This window comes from Danio aesculapii, chromosome 11 (assembly GCF_903798145.1).
Source record: "Danio aesculapii chromosome 11, fDanAes4.1, whole genome shotgun sequence".
NCBI lineage: Eukaryota > Metazoa > Chordata > Actinopteri > Cypriniformes > Danionidae > Danio > Danio aesculapii.
The window spans coordinates 27,883,166-27,906,537 of record NC_079445.1 but is presented as its reverse complement, the minus strand read 5'-3'; the positions used below and the strand labels follow the sequence as shown (position 1 = coordinate 27,906,537).

Here is a 23,372-nt window from a genome sequence, read left to right as displayed (position 1 = left end):
GCAACTATAGTTTCCGGTGGACAAATATGTTGTAAGAACCCTTCAATGTAAAAGTTGAATAGGAGGAGAACATTTAGCATTCTAACTCAAAACAACTGCTTTCAACAGATCAATTCATAATCAAAAAGTATTTTCAATTAATCTTAGTAATAGGTGAAGCTGCTGATTCTGTTTGTGGAGTTGTTTAATTATCCGGATGAGCTGAGATTTTGAGAGATTTATTGAGTTTTCAGTAGTTCCTAAGACCATGTACACTCTTGCACAGCTATTTTTGAAAACAAAAACGTTTTTTTCTCAATTTTGTAAAAAAAACACAGACCCTGGGGCTTAAAAAAATTGGGTATCAGTGTCCTGATACTTTTTGTGTAGAATAAAAGCTGCAATTTAGACAAAACCCATGTTTGTGTGGACAGCAGGGACTAAAGTTGTGACTGAATTCAGTTTTGTGTTTTTCTTCAGTGGTTCTGCATGTAACAGCAGGAGTTCATTATGCTCTGTTCAATCAGCAATTTAACTCTGCTCCAGTGTTATTTTAAGTGTTATTTCTCAGTGGTAGAAGTTAATTTTACTCTGAGGATTTTGCTGTATCGAATTGTGTATCAAAACTATCGTTTCTGCTTGAACTTTTGACAATGTATACAAAAAACTATATCTTGAAAGATTTGGAAAAAAGGAAAAAAGAATTTAGCAACATAAAAATATGTACTTTATTTAGGAGGGTTTGCATCCATTTTTAATCCTGGAATGAGGGGTAAGAAGCTGAAAGCCTCATGTGAGAGAAAGTAAATCAATTCTATTTTTCTTTCTTGAAGTCTTTTATTTGGTTGTTTGCTAGCATGTCATTGAGAAATTAAACATGGATAACGTAGAAAATTACTTATAAAAGGAAAATGGCAACTATGAACTTTGCCAACTATTGTTGCCGGTGGGCTTAAATGGGTTAATTGTTGTGTGTACTATAAACTTTTTAAATTAAATTTGAAAAACGATTAAGTTAAATTAATTGATTTGTGTTGGGACAACATGAAGGTATTGTGTGGAACCCAATATTTTTTAAAGTTTACAACTCATAGTTTTTTGCACTTATTTTCTTTCACACTATATGCTGAATTGAGATGTTGTTTCATTGTCAGAAAAGAAATGGGAGGGATGGCGAGAAACTACAGAAGAGGGCAAAAACTTGCATCACTTACAAAAAATGGTTCATTGGTTTCAATAAATTTCTTTGAGGTAAGTGGTGGGCTGCACGGTGGTGCAGTAGGTAGCATGTTCGCCTCACAGCAAGAAGGTCGCTGGTTCGAGCCGCGGCTGGGTCAGTTGACGTTTCTGTGTGGAGTTTGCATGTTCTCCGTGTTCGCGTGGGTTTCCTCCAGGTGCTTTGGTTTCCCCCACAAGTCCAAAGACATGCGGTATAGGTGAATTGGAAAGGCTAAAGTGTCCATAGTGTATGTGTGTGTATGAATGTTTCCCAGCGATGGGTTGCAGCTAGAAGGGCATTCACTGTGTAAAACATATGCTGGATAAGTTGGTGGTTCGTTCCGCTATGGTGACCCCAGATTAATGGAGGGACTAAGACGAAAAGAAAATTAATTAATAATTGAAGGTAAGTCGTTGCAACTTGGAAACAATTTTATATGGGCTGAATTTAAACATTCATTCATTGATTTTCATTTCAGCTCAGTCCCTTTATTTATCGTTTATTTTTGTTTAAATGTAGCCCATATAAATTGTTTGCAAAAGCGTACCATAAAAATTAAGTAAATCAAATGAACCATTTTTTCCAGTGTATGTTCACACTTTATTTTTTTAAACAAGTGCAGAATCATTTTTGTAGCTATTTTAAGAACTTTTGAAAGGTAAAAACTACTATTATAAACACTATCAAATGAAGTCAACTTGTAAGATGTGAGTTTGACGGTAAACAGATGAATAATGCTTTGGACTTTACTTATATTAAAGTATTACCTATTATTATTCCAACGGAATCAAAGAATGAACTGGTGTGATGTCTTTTCACACTAAATCTGGCCAAAATGAACTTCATTTGGGATTCATTTTAAGAGTTTAACACTGCTTGCCCAAGTAAAAAGTTTACTTTGACTAGAGCTCTATTCAGACTGTAATTGTTTCTCGGGGGGACGTAAGGGATTTTCACTACTTGCTGATTTTATAGCGGTTTCAATCTAGAATGTCTGTGTTTTTCTCTGATGACGTGTGAAAATTCCCTGCCAAATTATTCGCTGTTTTTTGACAAACACTGACGTCCTATGGTGATTTAATTGCTGTCCAAATCCACATCTCTGAGTTTCTAAAGAACGTCAAATGAAAAGTAATTTTTTAAAGCCTTTTTGGCCACTAAAACGCACCGTAGGGTTGCACTTTGCAGCATCTTGCCCGTTAAATAGAGAAGTTTCTTCTGTTAAACACAAGAGAAGACATTTTAAAGTAAGGTGAAAACCTGTAAACATCAACAACCATAGTAGGGAAAACTAATTCTATGGAATTCAATGATTACAGGTTTCCAGCTTTCTTTAACAAATATTATTTCGTGTTTAACAGAAGAAAGAAACTCATAAACATTTAAAAGAACTAAAGGGTGAGTAATTTATGACAGAATTTTAATTTTGTGTTGAATTCTGCCTTTAAACATGGATACTGTTCTAGACAGTTTGTGTCTGCATTTTATTTACGAATTTATTTATGAAAGTTGTAAAGCAGTTTTTTGTGTTGTTGCGATTTTCAAATACTGGCTGTTGTCATGATGATTATGCCACATCTTACCCTGTATGAGTCTAGCATGAGTTTTATCAGGGTTAAACTTGATATGTGATTGAGCATGCAAATGGTCATGTGAGACACATAGTTCTGGGTTCATAGGTTTACAAACGCCTCCTCCGCAAACTCATCTTCATCTGAAAGCATGCGTTTAATCACAGAGGAGATATGGAGAAAATTCTTTTACAGATGTCTCCATGATACGCACAGGCCCATAGCTAGCCTGGTCAAAGGGGTGGTTCTTTTCTCTCAAAAACTGGACTTTTTTTTGCAGTTGTTCGCCTTATTTTCTTTTCATTTGAGGTTTAAATACTGTATTTTAGTGACATTTGAAGCACTGCTTTTTTTCTGGATTAGCTTGTCGGGTGGTCATCATAACCACACATTTTAATGTACCAAAAACATTTTCTAAAAATATTTAGAATAAAGAAATGTTATTTATTTATTTTTAAAATACAAATTTATTACATCCTATAGCAATATAAAAAAGGAATCATTTGAACTTTTAAATTAAACACTGCAGTCTATTCTCATTTTTTATTGGCAAATAACAAACTGGCTATAGCACATTCAAATTTTTTCCCTTGAATTAGGCCATTTGTATAATAAAAAATTAAAACTTAATAATAATAATAATAACAATAGCAATAATAATAATAATAATAATAATAATAATAATAATAATAATAATAATAATAATAATAATAATAATAATAATAATAATAACAAAGAACTTCCCTAAATAGTACATTTGAAAATTCATAGATAACAACAATAGCCTAATTATTATTCAAATTAACTTTAATATGCTTCAGAACTACCTTTTGGTGCTTCACTGCTTTTTATTTGTCATTTTTTCATTCAAGAATAAGGTCTAAGATTTAGAATAAAAGTTACTTGTAAATTGTATTCTCTATTTAACAACAATACAGTAGGTCAGTAGTGAAAGATGACTTCACCTATGTTAGATTCCACTTGCTCTTACAGCCTTTTTCAATGAGGTATATTCACAATTTAAGATGGCATCGCACTCAAAATAGGACAAATGAGATCATGTATGGGACAATTTCTGGACCTTTGTCAGTGGGGGTGTGGGTCCGAACCCCCCTGTCTACGGGTCTGGTGCAGGTATTTCAACTACTGCATGAGGTGAAAAAAAATTTTAGATCTTAGGCCTTAATGTATACAATAAGTTAAGATGTATTTGCAGAGTTACCTATAGCCCTAGTTAAATGTGAACCATCAAAATAAAGTCTTACCAAAGATTTCTTCTTAAAAAGTTATTACCTTTTCATGGAACATATCGTAACATAAAATCAAGCCTTCGGAAAGCACACCTGCGGTAGGTCCTCTGTGCTTCCTAATGAAACGGTGACAAATTTCTCTGACTTTTCCATGGTCTCGGTTTCACTGCAATATGTCATTAACAGTTTCCATAACTTTGACCCCTATGAGAAAATGCTATGTTAAACAATTCAGCGATTATGCTTTTTTAACAGTCATAACTTATGTGCATCTACTTGAAAGCGCGTTTTTCCCCCATCTGTCCATTTTAGATTAGTCGTCCTGTCAGCTTTGGTGAACACCATAGCACCTTTCCATGGATAGACCCTGGCAGAAGCAAATGAAAAAAGGGTGTGAAAAAGCAACTCGATGGACCCGACTTGACTCTTGAAATTCGGTATGACTGAAAGCGCCAAGGGCAAGGTTAGGGGAGAGGCAAGCATCTGGCACGCCTGCCTTTGACTGGCACATAGTTAAACAATGATGCAGTTTGACAAATTTCAAGCCGAGCTTATGAAAAGATAACATAAACACACTGGAGTAGTGCATCCACCTGTGTGAGAAGTGTGAGGTAAGTCAGGGTTGCTGCTAATGAGCGCGGCACTGGATTAAGCTCTTTGCAATGTAAATCACTGTCAGATAAAGAGCCTGTGTTTACTCTTAGTATTAATATTTTGATCAGCATGTTTAAGAGAGCCGGCTCCTTAATGCACAAGCAGCAGGATGGCTTGGCGTGGACTGGCCTGTCGTCGACCGCGTTAGCATGTCATAAATCTCTTGCCAGGCCCGGTGCGGCTCTCCGCGCTCAATCGCGAGACGTGTTCCTCTTAGGTTTTCTTGGCAAATCCTGTGTTATTTCGTTTAGATTTTTTTGGCACATTAATACCCAATTAGCCATCACTGAATGAGTCCTAAAAGGATGAATGTAAGAGCGTGGACTGGGTGGGCTTTCAAAAACGGCCTACAACTTTTTTGACTCACACTTGAAAGCTTGTTTGGTATTTTCCTTGGAGTCGCTCTCATTCATCCTTCCTGCAAAACACGGCGTGCACTGTAACGTTTCGCGGAAAACGTAGGAGTTAAAAATTGAGGTTTCAATAACCGAAGGCAGCTTTTTTTTGGCAAATATTCTGTCATTCCCTGATTGGGGTCATTTAAACCGCCCTTAACGGCCAGCTAAACTGCGCACCTGATGCAAAACAGCTGTTTATGGGTGTAAACTGTGTCTGTATTTGTCCACTGCTGCGTCATATAAACAGTGTTGATTATTGTAACCGACAGATTGATTGGCTCAGCCGCTTTCTGTTTGATGGAGTAATATTCATCAGTCACAGTTGAACGTGCGTGTTTGAGAGAGAGAGATGGTTTTGCTAGACATTAGCAGTTTTCAGACGGGAATATTTGGCTGCGCTGGTAATTCCATAAACATTAATATGTCTTTGCAAATTACATAAATGAATTTGAATGTTTTTTTTATTTAACAGAATTAGTCAGCTGTTGGCTTGGCTAACGTTTAGCAAGATCTCGCAGCTGTTTGAATGTGACTCAATAAGAAGAATAGACAACATTATGCTTAGCATATGCTGTTAATAGGCATGGGATGGTATAAGAATCTGACGGTATGATAACCTTGAATAAAAATATTATGGTTTAGTGGTTTCACTGCTCTAAAATATATTGGGAAATGTTTGGGAAAAAACTAAAACTTGTTCCCCTTTGAACACAATATATTTTATTTTAGCAAATGTAATATTTTGGAGCAGTAAACATGTCAGGCTAAATAATTAAAATGAATCATTGACTTTTGCTGTCTTCATTTGTTTCAATATAAAATGGCATTTTTGAATATCTTTTCTGCTGGAAATACTGTTGTCCTAAAAACAAAAAAAAAGTAAATAAAAAGTCTTGCACATACCTTAGGAACAGTATAGCAGAACATTTTTGGCAGTTTTAAATCCTTGACTTGACCGCTGTATACCTTAAAAATGGTTATCGTCCCATGCCTAGCTGTTAATCTACTTGTTAATCAGGCTGTGATAAGATTTTTTTAAGTATCATGGCAAAGACATCTTTGTGAAATCTCATTTGCTAGATGCAATGATCCCATGGGATATATTTGATATATTATATATTGTCTGTATCTTTCCGACATCTACCACATTGACCTGTAATCCACATTTTATTACCCATATATTGCAGAAGAATGACCTGATTATGGTATGATTGGTTTTCTGTCATGTTGAAACACAGGGGGGAGCGGGGATGAAAGCACCATTTTCATAAAAACCTATTTTTAAAAGCTAATGTTTTAGACAGAAATATATTTTTGATGTGGTTACTAACTCATAAGTGTGGTCTATCTATATTGTATGGTATTTTGTAAAAATGTAGAACAGCTTTGAAATAATTTCACTTTAAACATAAGTTGCACATTGTTACTTTTGACCCTGACAATGTGAACAATAGTAACACAACACTATTTGCTAGATTTACTGGCTTAATCTTGCTTATTTTAAATATATCTGACTATGACCTTGTTGATGCTTATTGCAAACATATTTTGTCCTTTATTTTTGCAAAGAATATTAAACTGAATTTTCATTTTAGTTTCAGATTCAAAAGCAACCCACCATTGCAATATGTCAACATTTTCTAAATTTCTTTTATTTCTTTTTTCTTTTTATTCTTTGTTATAGCCTAGGGCTGGGTGATTTGGCCTAAAATCAATATTTCGATTAATTGAAAATTTTAACTCGATTATGATTAATGAAAGATTATTTTATTTATTTATATATTTTTTGCCCTTTTAGTTCACTGCCAGGTTTTGTACTGTAAATATGCTCACATATTACAAGTGAGAGAATTCTGAATGAAGGGTGAATTACTTGATTTTAAAATAATTAAAGTAAAAGAGATCAGATATGGCTGCAAAGTGCTAAACATTTTTCAGTTCAGCAGCTACATTTTTACAGCATGTCTTGTACATGTCATGTGATTCTACACGCTGAAGGGAAAGTAATTGAAAAAAATCGAACTGCTGGGTGACTGGGGTAACTGGGTGGACTGGTCAGAGAACATAAATAAGAGAACAAATATATATACAACGTGCACACCAGTAGAAAATTATTGTAGGTCACACATATCAATAAATGAAGGAAATAAAATGAATATAAATAAAACGGATAGAAACCAACCAGTGGTAAGGAGTGACAACAATTATAGTAATGTATTGATAGGTATAATAACAGTAAAAAAACGACCACAACAATAATAATAATAATTACAACAAGAAGTACTACATCAAAAAAGAAACATTTAATCAACACATAGAGATTATTTCTGAAGGATTACAGAAAACTGAAATTATGATGCTGGAAAATCAGCTGTAATACATTTTAAAATAGATAAAAATGTAGTTCTATTTTATTTTATTTTAAAATTAAATATTTCCTGTATATCCAGTTGAAAGTAATTTTAAATTGTATTTATATTTCATAATTTTTGATCAAATAAATGCAGCATTTTTATATATATTTTTGGACCTTCGACTTAATTTAATCTTATAAAGATGAGCTCATCTTTGGTAAATTTTAGATTTTATAGTATTTAGTTCTAGTGTTTCACAACTAAATTTCACTCTGATGCAAATCTAATTTGCTCAGTGATGCAATGTCCCTGTTGGATTTTTTTTTGTACAAATGCAGCCCATCTGGATGCTAAAAAATATAGATTTCTTTTCTCCACCACAATGGACTTGTAACCCACATATTCATCCCCTGATTGTTGTGTACACATATTCCAAAGAAAAAAGAAGTGATTACAGTGTTAAAGACTTTCTGTTCCCAACTGAAACTATCCATCATCTTAAAACATAAACAGTGACAAAAAACAACTGAGTGTGACCGGCTCGCTACTATTTTCCAGACCATTACGATTACGTATAGCATTCACTAAACGAAAATGACCGGAAGTCCTGAAGTCATTCAAAGACGGCCGATAACATCTCGAACAAGAAATTGCAGAATAGGGAGAAACAATATTGCATTATTTCAGCCTCCTAATGACTGCCGTTCGGTTGACCACAACCACAGACTTACATACTGCGTGTAGTCCGGACTACTTTATTTAGAACACAAAAAAAATCTAAATAACACTTTGCTTAGTGACCATTTCTTACTGCAAAATGTTTATGTGGTTTGAGAAGCCGGGAAGAGAGCAAGCTAAGTAATGTATTATGAGATCCAGACCTTTAAAGGCAGGAAAAGACATAAATCATAGCTAATATACTCAGGCTATAAATTGATGAAAGTGAAAAGAAGTGTGGTGCAAACCGCTCATTGCTGCATGCTGAGCCGGCTGGTTTGGAGGCTCTTATGTGGAGCTGTATTGTTTTGAGAGTTTGTACTGAGTCCATCTGTCATTATATGGCTGTGATGGATTGATCCGAAAGTTCTTAATATAGACCGGAGAAGTTACTCTGCGCTTAGACTCTACTTCAGACCACATTCTCATGGATGTCCAGACCTGACCATATCATGCATATTGCAAACAAAAAGTGTTGACTGAATTCACCACGTCCTTTCTTTTTGGCTGGGTTCATGCATTCCCAGAAGGAAGCCATGTTGTTGTTGTTGTTTTATACTAACCATTATTTTTTAAAACTTTTTTTTTCCTGTGAAACACTGTTTAAAAAAACTAAATAAGTAAATAAGTGTAATCTGCAGTAAAAAAAATTATTATATACAGGCTTCCCACGCTACTTGAAAGTACTCGAATTTAGACACCCAAATTCAAGGGCTTGAAAGTACTTGAAAACAAACACAAGTCCTTGAAAGTGCTTGAATTAAATTTGAAATTGTGGTGTTATTTTAAAAGCACTGAACAGAACAAAAAATAACTAATTATCTTGTGTGCTTGTGGTGAGAGTGTAGACGGAGTAGCATGAGGCTGATTGCATCCACTCTAATCAGTGTTTCCAGGCGTACATAGTTAAAAACATCTCAGCCCTTCAGTATGCCGCGAGCGCACCGTGTGTCATGTGACTACAACTAAGTATCGTTTATAAACATTTGAGTCACACAAAATTAGCATAAATTCATATTTGGACCCAGCCCGCTCCCCTGGAGAATCGTCAGTCTATATCGATCTCTGATTGGCTCTTGTACTAGAAGGCAGGGCTTCATTCACCATATTGACGATTACATTTTTTCCCCATTCAAAACTATCCGAATTCTATAGTCTTTGATTTTATGCATATGCACTCACCTTCCAAATCATCCCAATCGATGTAAAAATATGAATTCTTTCCAAACAGAGTGATCATGTGAAATGATATTCATATCGCAATATGTATTGCAGAAAACCAAAATATCGCGCAATGTCAGTTTTTTCCAATATCGTGCAGCCCTAATACCCAGGTCCTATATCTAAAATTAAAAAGCATCTGGCTATACTTGAGTTTACACTTCACCAATCTGTGCAGTTTACTTCTAAACACAGGTAAATGGCTAGATGAACACAGTTATCCACGTCTGCTCAGAATAATGACCACAAATACTGTAAATTGATAATAATTCATTTTTATACAATAGGTTTGCTGCATAACACCAAACTAGCAATGGCAAAGGCAACAAGCATCACAGATTATAGTCATCACAGATCTGTTTCCAAATGGGAAATGAGAAAACATAAACACATTATTTTGGAAATGTATTTCTTTTTTGTTGCATCAAATATGAAAGTCATTCTCAATTGATAATCAAGTTATTCAACTTACCATTATATTAAGTCAAACAAACCATTTTTATTTTTGAAAGTGAGAAGTTACGACAGTCTCTTCAATTTGTTTAGTATTTACAAAGTGGTGATCTGTCTGAATGACAGACTGTAAAACAACAGCATTCTCCTCACAAAATCATACACTGGGTCAAATCCTTAGCTTTTCCTTATGCCGTGTCTTGCGCTTGTTAGAGAAAATATAGACAAGTGGGTCTGGAGTAAAGCATATCCTCGCTTACTTGTCATGTCTTTTGAAAACTCTTTAAAAAGCAGGATTGACTTTCAAGTTGGATTTTGAGAGGAAAGATTTTTTTGTGTGCAATAATTGCTATATAATGAGGGCTTCGGTCACCTCCTGCCACATTGTGGCCGTGTTTTTTTATTTACTCGTCTGGTCAGAGCCAATAGCCCCGTTAAAGAGATGGAAAAAAGAAGTCTTTCCAACTCCTGCTGGAATTTGATTTCTTCCAACAGCTGTCTTGCTTTATACTACCATGAAGTCAGGGAATCGCCCATCTCAAATCAATCACAGGGGGTTGACGTTTCCTGCAAACTGTGCTCATAGGATAAATGGAAGGGTTCAGGATGAGAGGGGGGGTCACGGCTAAAAAAAGGAACATCAAATTGGCAGCCGAACAGCTGGAAAGATGTCCTTGTTTATGTGCTCTAATGCCTTCTCCCATTAGCCTGATGTTTTTGAGAAGTCATTTGCTGCACTTTAGGAAAGTCTCAGCACTTACATGGAGAAATATTACTTTTGATAGGGTTTCATTAAGACTGGGAAATGAAGTACTTTTTTCCCTTAATGAATTTTAGATTTCAGAATGATTTCTCCTCACTCGTTCTATGTCAAAACAAATTTTCTGTTGACTTACTGCAGGGAAACTGCTGCGGTAGACGGAACGGGACGAAAATGACGGCATGATATGTGACTCACTCAATAACCGATCGAAAGCGAGGAGGAGGCGAAGACAACATGTGTTTCGGTGCTGTTTGTACAATGACGCAATAAAGCCCGCTTTGGAGCATTACAGCGAGTAGCGTGCACTTTTCGGTCATTAGGAATTACAAACTATGGCTGTTGAGCTTTGAGACACATACAAATTGTGTTTATTTTAAAGCTGGGCTCTGAGAGAGTGCCCTCTCGCTGTAAGAACACAGAAACAGTGGAGACCTTATTCACACCTTGTTCAGAGAGTGAGATCTGAACAGCACCGCCCAGGAGCTCAATGAATAGGTCATAATGTGCATGTTTAGTAATGAGGCATAGAGACCCTTAAACCGTGTTCACTCTATATATGAATTTTCCTCTCTCTTAAAGATGTCATCACCTCGCCATTCTTCAGAAATGGTCTTTTTAGTATGTGCTTTGATTTATGTGGCGTAGCAATAGGCATTGATTTCGACATTTTTTTGCAAACGCTTGACAATGCAATTTCAATGAATAGGACTTTTGTAGCTAGTGGGAATGGAGAATGTTACTATTATATAAAATAACTGCAACACTTTAGTATAGAGTGGCTTATTACCTGCCTATCATTAAGATATTGGCTCTTTATTAGTACTTATAAAGTACATATTCTGCATGATCTTAATAAACATCCCTAATACCAATACCTAAACCTAACTACTATCATTATAACCATTAATAAGCAGCAAATTGGGAGCTCTTTAGCTTAAAAATCTAAATTAATGGTTAGCTAATAGTGAGAATTGAACCCTAAAATAAAGTGTGACCAAAAATACTTTTCACTTTCACTGTACATTGTACTATCAATCAGTATACTTTCCCTACTATATAGTGAACTGAGTAGTATGTCTGAATTTACAGTATATGTAAGAATTACAGCATGTATAGCCTTCTACTGAAGTGTGATTATTTTAATATCTGTGTTTCATGGATAATTTACTATCCCATGAGGGAATGGAAAGGCATTTAAGAATGCTCTTATGCCAGAGTGATGCAGCGTATGCCAGAAGAGTACATAAGTGTGATAATGCAATATGGCGGATGCAGTATTTTCAAATTTCTTTCATACTACAATACTGCTTACAAAATTATAAAGTAAGTTCAAAATCAAACATTGTACCATCTTAGACATTATGTGATTTTGGATGCTCTTTATAATCAAAAACCATCAACTAAAAATGTTTATACTTATATGTCTACTCTACTGGATTACCTTCTTAGGCAGTATGTGATTTAGTATGCTTTGTATAATCAAATACCATCAGCTAAAAAAAAGTAATAGTTATATGTCTACTCTATTGGATTACAATGGGGTTTGGGGGTCCTGAAAGCATAAACCTTTGAAAGCAGATTTCAGTGTTCTTTTTTTTTAATACCATTATTGTCTCTGTGTAATCTAAACTAATTGATTTTGCATATTATTATTTCAGAGGCCAACTGGCCTGGAATACAGAAAACTGGATGCTTTAAAAAAATCTTTTTTTTAAGGATTTATTTTAAGGTACGACTCATTTTTACAACAAACCTTTCAAAAATGCATTCCATTTTTCTCATTCCGTAAAATTTTTTTCAAAAATTCTATTTTTGAATAAATAAGTGAATAAATGTTATTTTCATCAAGCAAAGTCATAATGTTGTCTCAGAATACTTACAGTATATAATTGATTACAGTATAGGAAGTAAGTCGAGCTTCCATTTTTGGCTCCCAATATCTTTCATTATGTAGACAGCAGAAATGTCAGCATTTTATTCCAGATGTGGAAGTTATATCACTTTTTTCTTGTGGATGTTTACACAAGTCGAAATTTAGTATGATATAAATATTTGAAGATGTTTCAAGCATCAAAACAAAATAAGTGTAAAGCAGCTTTAAATATTGTTTCTTTTGCATCGGACATTAGATGTTTACTTTTTTGTTATTTTATTAGCAAAAGAATCTTATCAGGCATATTTAAAACACAAATCAAATGGCAACATGTTAAAACATTCTATTAAAGGATCATAATGCAGATTCAAATGACTAGTTATTTGTCATTCTAAAACTTTAAAGTTTAAACTTTGCCACCATGCTTGCCAATTTGTCAGCAAGAAGTAAAATCGAACGTATTTCTATATGATATTTCTATAGATCTTTTTTTTGGCTAAATGACCATTATTTTAACATTATTTCAAAAGTTATTTGAAAGATTAGACATTTTACTTTCATATAATATGCTTTCTATGTATCACATTTGTAAATTTCCTTTAATGCACACCACAATTTTGACCTCTGACATTAAGGCTTCACATTTGAACAGAATGACATTAGAGCACATTGTCAAACACAGTCCAATGAAAATAGAGGGAGGCAGGGCGACCGTAGGGGCACTCCATGCTGAATCGAGTTTCAGCGTAATTGGGATCATACGCAGCATGTGCAGTTTTGGCACATACATTCGATTAATCAGAGAGGCTTTAATCGTGAAGAATTCTCCTGTGTGTGGCTGGGCAGATGCTCAACCGTGGGCCCCAACGTTGAGTTCTGTTTAAGTGCGCACCTTTTGACTCCACAAACACCCATCTCAGAAATTGGGGGTCTCTCGCTCTTCCTAGATCACTTCTTGCATCAGCGCACGAACATGCCACCACAACGGGGTCCACTTAATGATTAAATTGCATCTCACGTGGAAGGTCCAAATCACCAGATTCCTCCTGGCTGACTCTTCCTGCTGATTGTAATTTATGTCGGAAGTCATTGCCGTCCAACGCTCGGCCTTCAAGCGGTCCAGACAGGAAAGAAAAGACATGTGGAGTGTTTAACTGTGTGCTGAATGTCTGGCATTGTGCAGTCTATAAACATGCTACCTTTCATAATACATGATTACAGTTGCCACCGTTCGCCTTTGATGCAGTTGCTACGTAGAAGTGCTTATAGGCACCTGTTCTTAATCTGCATAATTATTATAACAGGACCCAAATATGATATGGTTGCATACTGACGAATGATTAAACTGTTTAACCACGACATAAAGAGTTGTGGGGCCTGCCGATATGCGTGTTAAGTCCGTCGTTTAAAAGAAAAACAGCAATGAAGATAATGCATGTTGAATGAGAGTTTGGGATTTTGTGTTTTCAAGAGACTTGTGTGATCGCACAATGGAGTAAAATATATTTTCGGCTTTATGGGATCATTTTAGAATCTTGATCTTGATTGAAGAGACCTGGAGTTTATCAAGCCCAGGCTGAAAGTCTGTTTCTGGGATGAGGTTTTGTTCACTTGAGTGCATTAGGCATTCCTGCTCATGACTTCATCCGCAATGGATTCCCCTTCAATCCAGAAGACAATGCGAGCATTTATTTTCCACAAGCACTCAAGCTAAATACTTCTGAGCGAAATTTCAGCACCTGCCATTGTAAACCCATCTCTTTTTGTTCGGATGAAATCCATGCTAATGACACTGGAAAGACTGCAAAGAACATTAAATGTCCCATTAGGAAGGAAGAGCTGTTCGGGATTGCACTGGGTTTCTTTCCTAAAACGTGCACTGTTGTCATTTTGCACTTAAGAGTATTAAGTGTCTTGTGGAACAGAATCATAGAGTAAATGACCATCCTCTGATTGAGTATATCCTAAAAAATCCCTGAACCACCGAAGTGATCTGTACTGTTTGTTTTTATGACATTTTCTGTCTTTAACTCATTAAAGGGGATTTATATAGAATTCAGAAACAGTTGTTATCAGCTATACTGGTGGCTGTTAAATGAACTGCACCCAGCAACTTGCACGAGAGACTGAATGTGATTCCATTCTCCAATATAATCATTCATTCATTCATTTTCCTTCGGCGTAGTCCCTTTATTGATTAGCGAAATGAACCGCCAACTTATCCAGCATATGTTTTACAAAGCGGATGCTCTTCCAGCTGCAACCCAGTACTGGAAAACACCCATACACACTCAGTCACACACATACTCTACGGCCAATTTAATTTATTCAAATCACCTGTACTGCATGTGTTTGGACTGTGGGGGACACCGGAGCACCCGGAGGAAACCCAATATAATTATGTTATTTTTATTGTCCACTTTCCTGAACATTGTGTATGCATTTCTTTCATGTGTCATAGAACGTAATATAGGTTATATTGAGCGCACGTTAATGTCACGCTATGTTGATTTTTGCGGCAAAAACGTTTCCACTCCTGCGGCGTAGTTAGACAACAGGAAACCGAAGATAGTCTGCACTTACCTTTGCTCATTTTGTGTTAAAATGTATTCATATATGAAAATTCTTACACACAGCCCATATGGCAATCTATAACCACTGTTTAAATTAATACATCGATTCGAAATGAGTTTGACTTTTAAACCTAGCCTGGACGAAATCATAATGTTGGTTCTTGGTTGGAGATATCGGTTTCTGCTGCGCATGCGCTTCCTTTCCGTTTCCTTTTCCTTTCCTGTTTGCGCACTGGCCAGACACAGCAATGTAGTTATTTAAATCAGCAACTTTAAGACGACAAACTTATGACTGCATGATTTAAATGTTTTCTAATCTGTATTAGAAGAAGGTGGTGGATCATTTTGACTTTAAATTAGCCTAAAAATATCCCCCGCTCGATCGCCAAGCTGTGAGAAAGTTAACAAATAAATACATAGTTTACGGTTATTATTAATTTTATGTAGGCCTAACGGTAGATCTTCTTTTAGTTAGTCTAAAAATTGTGTCTTTTAAATATGCAACTTTGTCTCAGAAATAAAGAGATGGGTATTCAAATTAGTTATACAAGATTATACAAGATACAAGATAGTTATCACAGAAGTACATTTACCATTATACATTATCATCATCATCATCATCATCCTCATCATCATCATCATCATTATTCTTCCTCCAAACGAAATATCCTGAACCAAATTGTATTAATGGTATTGTTTTAATATGACCATTTAATGTTAGTGACGTAAATTCAGGGATTTTGAGTCGTTAATATGAATTTTCCTTACGTTTCCAACTGATTTGAACAAAAAAAAAACATAAAACATTTATAAATATATATAAAATTATATAAAAAAAATGATTACACTAAAAATTATGGGTGGTATTAACCCAATATTGGGTCTATATATGCCATCTCAACATTGTTTTTATTTTATATTATAGACTAATTTAAATTTAAATAGCATTTTATCCCAAATTATGAGTTTGTCCAAATTTGACCAAGCGGATTGACAACCCAGCATTTTAGACTGTAAGTATATAGATATAATAACTGAAAACTGTAGTAATTTTTAATCAATTTTAAATGTATTTATTCGTTTAGATTTCTGCAACACAGCCCTCTTCATTACAATTCAACACAATTCTAAGCTTCATTAGCTTTTATCGCCTCGACAAAATCAAACTGAATTTCTGTGTTTGGGAATGTTTTCAAGCTGTGACAATCGCTGGAGGCCACAATTTGGCTTTAATTCAGCAACTTGAATCTGACAGCAGCATTTCCGTGTTGCTGTGGCGAGCAGACCAAAACAACACAGACTACGAAGTCCATTAAGACTAGCTACAATCACACCTGAATAAGCAAATCTATTATCTATTATCGCCTATTTTTTTAAAACAATGTTTTAAAAATCAGCATTTAATTGTCAAGATAAAGGCCTAACAAAACATCTGCTCAAGGAATGTTACTTGTTATATGTAACTGTATTACCCTGTAACCTCCTTTGTAAATAAATAAATGAATAAAATAAAATAAAAATAAATTCACAAAGTTATTTCAATTTGAGCTTTTGCAGTTGAACATATAAGCAAGATTTATTAGTAAATTCCTCAACAGAGTAGCAAGTGCAAATGCTGGATAGTAAATGAGTCATAGATAATATCCTGCTGAAGGTTACATCTATAACACTAGCCTTCTTTGATGCTTTAATTGGCGTATTAGATGCACCATTCCAACTATATTTGTGCGTTTGTTTCTTAATTTATAGAACGCTAAACGCAAAATGATGTAGCCTATACAAAATGTGCACGAACATCCCTTATATAAATATATATTTTCAGTATTTTTATTTGATCAAATTAACAGCTTATATGTCGATTGTAGGGCTTTTCTGAAAAAGCGGATAAACACTTTGGGTACAGTTGCGCGGATTAATGTAGAGGAAAGAATGAGGCCATCCACCACGGATAAATAGTGCTTTATGTTTTTGTCGCGACCACATATGAGGTATTAATGAGTAGCGTTGTTTTATGTGTTCTCTTGAATGATGGTCCTCTTCTGGATCTCAATCTCCAGTCTCCAGAATTTATACAAAACCAAGCGAAAATTTCCTACTTTAGGGTCTAATTAACTAACACAATTGTTCACTGCAGCGCACCATTATTCCTTTATTAATGTATTTTGATTAATCGCCTTGTCTGGTCTACTCAATGATAAAATGAAACCAGAAACATGTGAAATGAATTTAATCAAATCAGTAAGTATTCTCTGTAGCTATTACTTGCAATGTATAATAAAGGTATATTTCTATCCGTATAGCCTAGTCAGTGTTTTTTTTTTTTTTTTTTTTTTGCATTTCATTAAACATAGTTTCATGAAAATTCCACTAATGCTGCGTTGTGATTTGTTTGTTTTGGTTACAGCGAATTTATGTTTATCTCCTAAAAGGAGTATCCCTATAAGGGTTGGCTTGTATTAGAATACAAACATAGACAGTTACAGATCAAGGTTACTGGGCACAACTTCATGTATTTTCTACTTGTGGAAATTTCTTGGTGGTTTTTTTTTCGTAAAAAGGTTTATTTTTATTCATTATTGCATTTGTTCAAACGATGTATTATTTAAGCTGTAATTAGTTCATTCTAATTTCTTAAAAAAACAAAAGCGAATTAACTATAAAGTAATTGAAAAGTAACAAAGTATTTTGCAGACAGTAGCCTATAGTTTCTTAAATTATTTGTCAGTCTTCTGTTTCTGATTATATCGAAAGGGAGAAAAGCAAAACGTCACATATAATGCTAACGAGAGATATCAGCAATTATGTTCAGAATTTTCTCATTTTTGTTTTATGCATACATTATAACTTCACAAAGAAACATTTTTAGAATACACCATAAACAAAAAATTTTAGCTATAATTTTTAAAATGCGAATATATTGTATGCAAATTTGTATGGTGCAGGCCATTTTCTAAAATAAAGGAATATAAAAATACTTAAAACAAAGTTTAATATTTGGGCGTAAGCCTTATTATAGAAGTCCAATGTAATATTAATTCTAATAATGCAGGAATAAAGCCTTTTTTTAAAGATAATTTCAGGCAAGTGTCCCGGGCATACAATGTCTTAGTCTAATAGATTCAGAAAAAGTTAAATAATTTAAATAGTCCAGTTCCAAAGCTATCGTTGGAATAAATCCATTTAGCATTTTGCATATAATCGGGTGCAAAATGAACAGGCCTACACATTCATCACGCTGTAAATCGCCTACTTCAGACACTTCTTCTTGGCACCGTAGCCAGTGTCTTTGATTAAAAGGATCTTTCTGTGAAAATAAATAACTTCACTTCGAAAATATTGTGTTACCACATATTTACTTTTACTGCGTAAACACGCCAAAAGAAGTTTAATGCGCGGTATGATGGTGCTCAGTTAGGCCATAAACAACTCCGCATAAAATTACACAGCCCGTTTTAGATGCGCCTAAGAGTTATTAAAGAATTTGACAAAATATCAAACAAAGAGCAAAGAATTTTTACATTTAATTGTGTTACTATTAGTGCAATCATTGACTTGATGTCATTTATAGTGCCGTGTTTAGAAATAAAAAAGTCAACGTCTTCGAAAAAAATGACATTTTAATTATTTTTTGAATATTTTAAAAATTCTAATGAAAACATAAAAACATAAAAATGCACAAATTATGCTGATTAAAAAGTCCATGATACCACAGCCTTCAATTCTGAAAGTCCATTCGCTAACCACCACTCGGTCCCTGGAAAAAGTTCACTACGACTTTTCGAGGCCCGCAAAAGTTGCCATAATCAAACAAACAGACAAACACGTATAAAATCAGACCAAGTGGTTAAGTTTGTGTAAGTGCCAACATAAAGGCATCGGTGCGCATTCATCCAAAGAGGTCAATTTTGCGTCCCAGAGACATTCGTATTCGCACGGATCGGGATAATCTATCCCGTTTATTCCTCTTGGTTTGCATCGGAAAGTGAAGAAGCTCCACCGTCGGATAAGCGGTCCGCATCTCGTGTCTTCTCCTGCTCCGACAGCTGCTCACTGGTGGGGATGGAGTTCTTTTTTGGACGGCCTTTGGGTTTTGTTGGAGATTCTAGTCCTCCTCCTTGCAACACCTTCAAAACAACGACAGGTTTACATATTTACATGTATGACAGATGAACCGAGATTTGTAGGCCTGATAGTAGAACTTACAATTTTCTTCCATTTCATTCTTCTATTTTGATACCAAGTTTTCACTTGAAGCTGACTCAGGCCTAAAGACTCTGCCAGATCTATTCTGTAAAACAGAAAGATGTCAACCTAGAAATGTCTTGATCAATACCAAACATGCTAATTCAATGCAAATTGTTTAGTAAACAATCCAGCTGGATAAAGTCAAACATTGACACTTAAATAAATGCATAAAATAAAACGCGTATTTACCTGTCAGGGGTTGAGAGATACTTCTGTTTCTCAAATCGTTTTTCCAAGCCCATCAGCTGTAGTTCAGTAAATACTGTCCTACTCCTTCTTCCTTTCTTTGTCTTGCTTATTGCGTCAGCTCCAGGATCTAGTTTACCCCGAAGATGGAGGTCCAGCGGGAGATGGTGGGACGATGAGCCCACCTGTAGACCCGCGGCACCGGACAGAAGCGCAGAGCTCAGCGGCGCCCCGAGCGAGCAGGACAGAGGAGACACCGGGAACTTCAGGATACCCGTCTGGTCTGCCTTCAGGACTGGAAATGAAACAAGTGTGTGTTAGCCATGATAAAACACTCTGATAAAAAAAAAAAAAACGTAGATGGATCCATGAAGTAGATATCATGGGTTGATTTAAATAGGCCTATAAAATAATATGGGTTAGACTACACTTTATTTTAAGCTGACATTATGTGTACTCACAAAAGTAAATCATTTAATATTAAGTAGGCTAACATGTAAATTGGGGTTAAGATTTGTTATTTGCAAATATATTAAATACTGTTTGTTACAATTGAGTCGCATGATTCCAAGGCTGCAAAATATTTTCGTAAAAAATCTTGAAAACTTTTAAACAAACTGATGTTCGTTTGAATGAAAATCTTAGATTATATTAGCCTACAAATTTACACTTATATTCTATACATGATTTTTAAAGCTCAACGTCGTATTTAACTGCATATAAGCTATGTTGCGGCAATATAAATATGGGGGAAACATTTTTTCCAACCGTTTAACAAATATTTTTCTGTTCTGTAGGGTACAGTTTTTTTTGTTCTGAATACTCTCTATTTATTTATAAAGTTAACCAATTGCCGTAAACTTGATAAAAAATAATGTCACTTTGGCACTTATACTTAACAATTTTACGCGGGCAAGTTATTTACGAATATATATATTCGATTTTGTTTTATTTATTTTAGATTTTATAATTTTGTACCAAAAAAGCAAAGTGTTTTTTCCAAGAATATCACCCGAAAAGAAGGCGTGAATTTAACGCAACTGGCCTGAAATGAACGTGCATTTACAATTTTTTTAAGCTTGCTAACTCAATTGCATTGCACTGATATCTGATTTGTTTTGTATTGCTCAGCAGAGACAATGTAATCTTTTCTTTCTGACTATGCAAATAGAGAGGTTATGCGATTTGAATGTCCCCTGTATTAAGAGAAGGTTAAGGTTAAGAGATCGCCCGTCCCGGATCTCAAAATATCATCTGACGGAAAGGTCACGGAAGGCTACTTACCTAAGTGGTTGTGGTAAGGTCTGGCGGACAAAAGGGCATGTACTCCAAACTTTAAAAGGTCTCCGGTGGGACTTGATACCTTGTGATCCGGATGATCTGTAAGAATCTCTTCGATCATGAAACTCCTGTACCTGTGAGACCTTTGGTCTAGATGGGCATCCGGGGGGTAATAGTGCGCCCCAATCTCTAAAGGATGTTGCATTATTAAAGCTTAAATGTGGCAGATGTTCTCTGAACCTCCTGGTAGCCTGATGAAAGCCCGAGGACACATTGAGCATTCAGATTTTTACGATTTTCCCATGCATAAACGTCCATTCAGATTTTTAGATACCATGATCATCTAAAAAATCACCCTCGCGTTTGTGGAGAACTTTTGACTGACACTCGATCTTTGAACTCTTTAAGTACAAGTGAATTGTTCCCTTTTCTTTCGGGGAGTTCCGAAATGTGTGGTCCCGTCCACGCAGCTGGAGTGAGAAGTCTGATCCGCCCAGTGAGGGTAGCCTGTTTCTGTTCTTACCGCACCAACCGAGTTCTGAATCAGGAACATAGACATCGGAGTTTAAGGAGGTCTAGCACAACGCCACACCTCCTTCTCAGCATGCATGGGCAACCTCTGTAAATCCAGGCGAAACACAGTCAAAACATTTAACTTGTCGTGCGACAGCTTTTTAAATTTCTTTAAATATTTGAAGTTTATTTTAAAGTGGGCTAGTGGTCAGATCAATTGCTTTATCAAAAAATACTTAAAAAGCCATTCCTACCTAAAAAAATGATTCAAATAGAAAAATCTAATCCGTATAGGTTTCCATTTCTTGCAAATATTTTTGGAACGTATATTACTTCTTCATGTATGCCTGCATGCGTTTTACACTAGATTTTGAAGGATTTCTAAAATTTATTGAGTAGGCTACACAAAACTATTTATGAACCGTATATATCAGATTATTAGTGACTTCTTGATTCTGATGTCCAGTCTATCACCCTTTAAAAAATGTATAAAGTGTATTTACAGTCGCAAGCAACTTTACTCAATTTAGCATGCAAAAATAATCCTAAATCTTGAAATACAACGGGATGTTCTCACTCGAAATAGTATTATAGCCGGTATATTCTCTCGGAATATGTATTGATACATCATCTTTTTGAGTGATCATTGAGTTCCAGTGGTTATTAACTTGCGGATGTATTATAAAAAGACCAATGTCTAAAAAATCGTCCGCAAAAATGTCTTGCGAAAATTGGAGTATAAGGGAAAATATTGTAAAACTTTGCGTTCGTTAAATGTTGTTAAAATAGAATGTGGTGTTTGAAGTAAAGATTAAATATGGCCCTATAAATTGACAGGATACTTTGCACACACTTTTCTTTTTGCTATCTAGTAATCTGGTCTTATTTTGCATCAAAATTCTATGGGGTGAAAAAGTGCCATTGTGAGTTATTCACCACCAATGAATTATTTCACATCTGAACTGAAATGAAGACAAACGGCTAGTTTTCCTGAAATACTTTGAATCCATTCAACAGTCATCCAAGTGAAGCAATCAAAGTAGTCTTTGTCTTCTCACTATATATAAAATCCCTACTTTCTTATTATTGCTTGTATTTTTTAAAAAATCTTATCGTTCATATTTAAAATGTAATAAATATTGCGCAGATCATGCTTAATTGTAAAATTAAACATTCAGTTGTGAAGTGCTGTCTAGATAGAAAAAAACAACATTCTAAAAATACTGGGTTATTTTAACCCAATTTTGGGTGTAATACGGACTAAACCAACTGCTGGGTTATGTTTTAATTAAATGTATAGGATCAAATTGAACCCAATGTTTGGGTTTGTCCATATTTTACCCAATTTGGGTTTAAATAACCCAGCATTTCTTGGAGTGAATAGGCAACCAAAATTGACCATGTTTAAAAAATGTATAAATTACAAAGTATGCTTCTGGAGCTGTTCTTAATGAAGTTATTAATAAAGTTAACTTACAGCGCGTCGTTTTTTAAACATTAATCGTCATGTTAAGTTAAAGATGTCTTCTTTTTCTTTCTATTTCTATCTACTTTTCGATGCGACATTATATTGCATTGCATTTACAAAGAGTTTACCAAAACATCAAAATATACACATGGATATATGGTATTGTTAGGCCTAATTTTGAGATTGTCAATTCTTAAACGTTGACTTGACATGCAAGCGTTTACTAAAGAAAGGCAGCAAGTCAGGAAGTCATACACGTTCAACCATTTTCGTTTTTCATTTTAGATGATTCTACAAAGAAAGCGAGGTCTAAAGCTGGATCGATGTCCTCTACTCTGTTGGAAGCACTTCTATATTACAGCCACTAGGCGACATCATGCGAATGCCAGATAGAAAATCATGAGCTTATATCGAATATGAATGAGCAGATTTTATTATTTAGCGATTTAAACCAGTTTATGCCAGTCTTTCATTACACTTTTAAACAAAGAGCTCCAAATTGATGAAATACATTTTTTTAGTGATGAGAGATAAGAATCCAAACCCTAAGAGCACATTTCGATTAACTGTTCCTAATACTAATATATTGTCTCTTAGTGTTTTAGAGAACCAGTTTCGACTATAAAAATACTACTTGTGCAGTGGAAAAGTTGA

The 23,372-nt window shown here is 35.0% G+C and overlaps 1 protein-coding gene across 1 annotated transcript; it reads right to left on the bottom strand.

The window, feature by feature from the left end:
* Positions 1–18,706: 18,706 nt before the first annotated feature.
* Positions 18,707–21,354, bottom strand: barx1 (BARX homeobox 1). The gene is made up of 4 exons (XM_056468430.1): positions 20,741–21,354; positions 19,460–19,751; positions 19,229–19,313; positions 18,707–19,149 (listed from the first exon to the last, which is right to left on the bottom strand). Exons 1-4 carry the CDS (start codon positions 20,940–20,942, stop codon positions 18,982–18,984), a joined length of 747 nt encoding a protein of 248 aa, XP_056324405.1. The 5' UTR covers positions 20,943–21,354; the 3' UTR covers positions 18,707–18,981.
* Positions 21,355–23,372: the final 2,018 nt, after the last annotated feature.

Coding starts and splice junctions, on each gene's coding strand:
- barx1 (XM_056468430.1), bottom strand. CDS start 20,942: ATGCAACATCCTTTAGAGATTGGGGCGCACTATTACCCCCCGGATGCC. Junction 19,314..19,459: donor TATCTCTCAACCCCTGACAG/GTAAATACGCGT, acceptor TCTGTTTTACAG/AATAGATCTGGCAGAGTCTT. Junction 19,150..19,228: donor GAATGAAATGGAAGAAAATT/GTAAGTTCTACT, acceptor GTTGTTTTGAAG/GTGTTGCAAGGAGGAGGACT.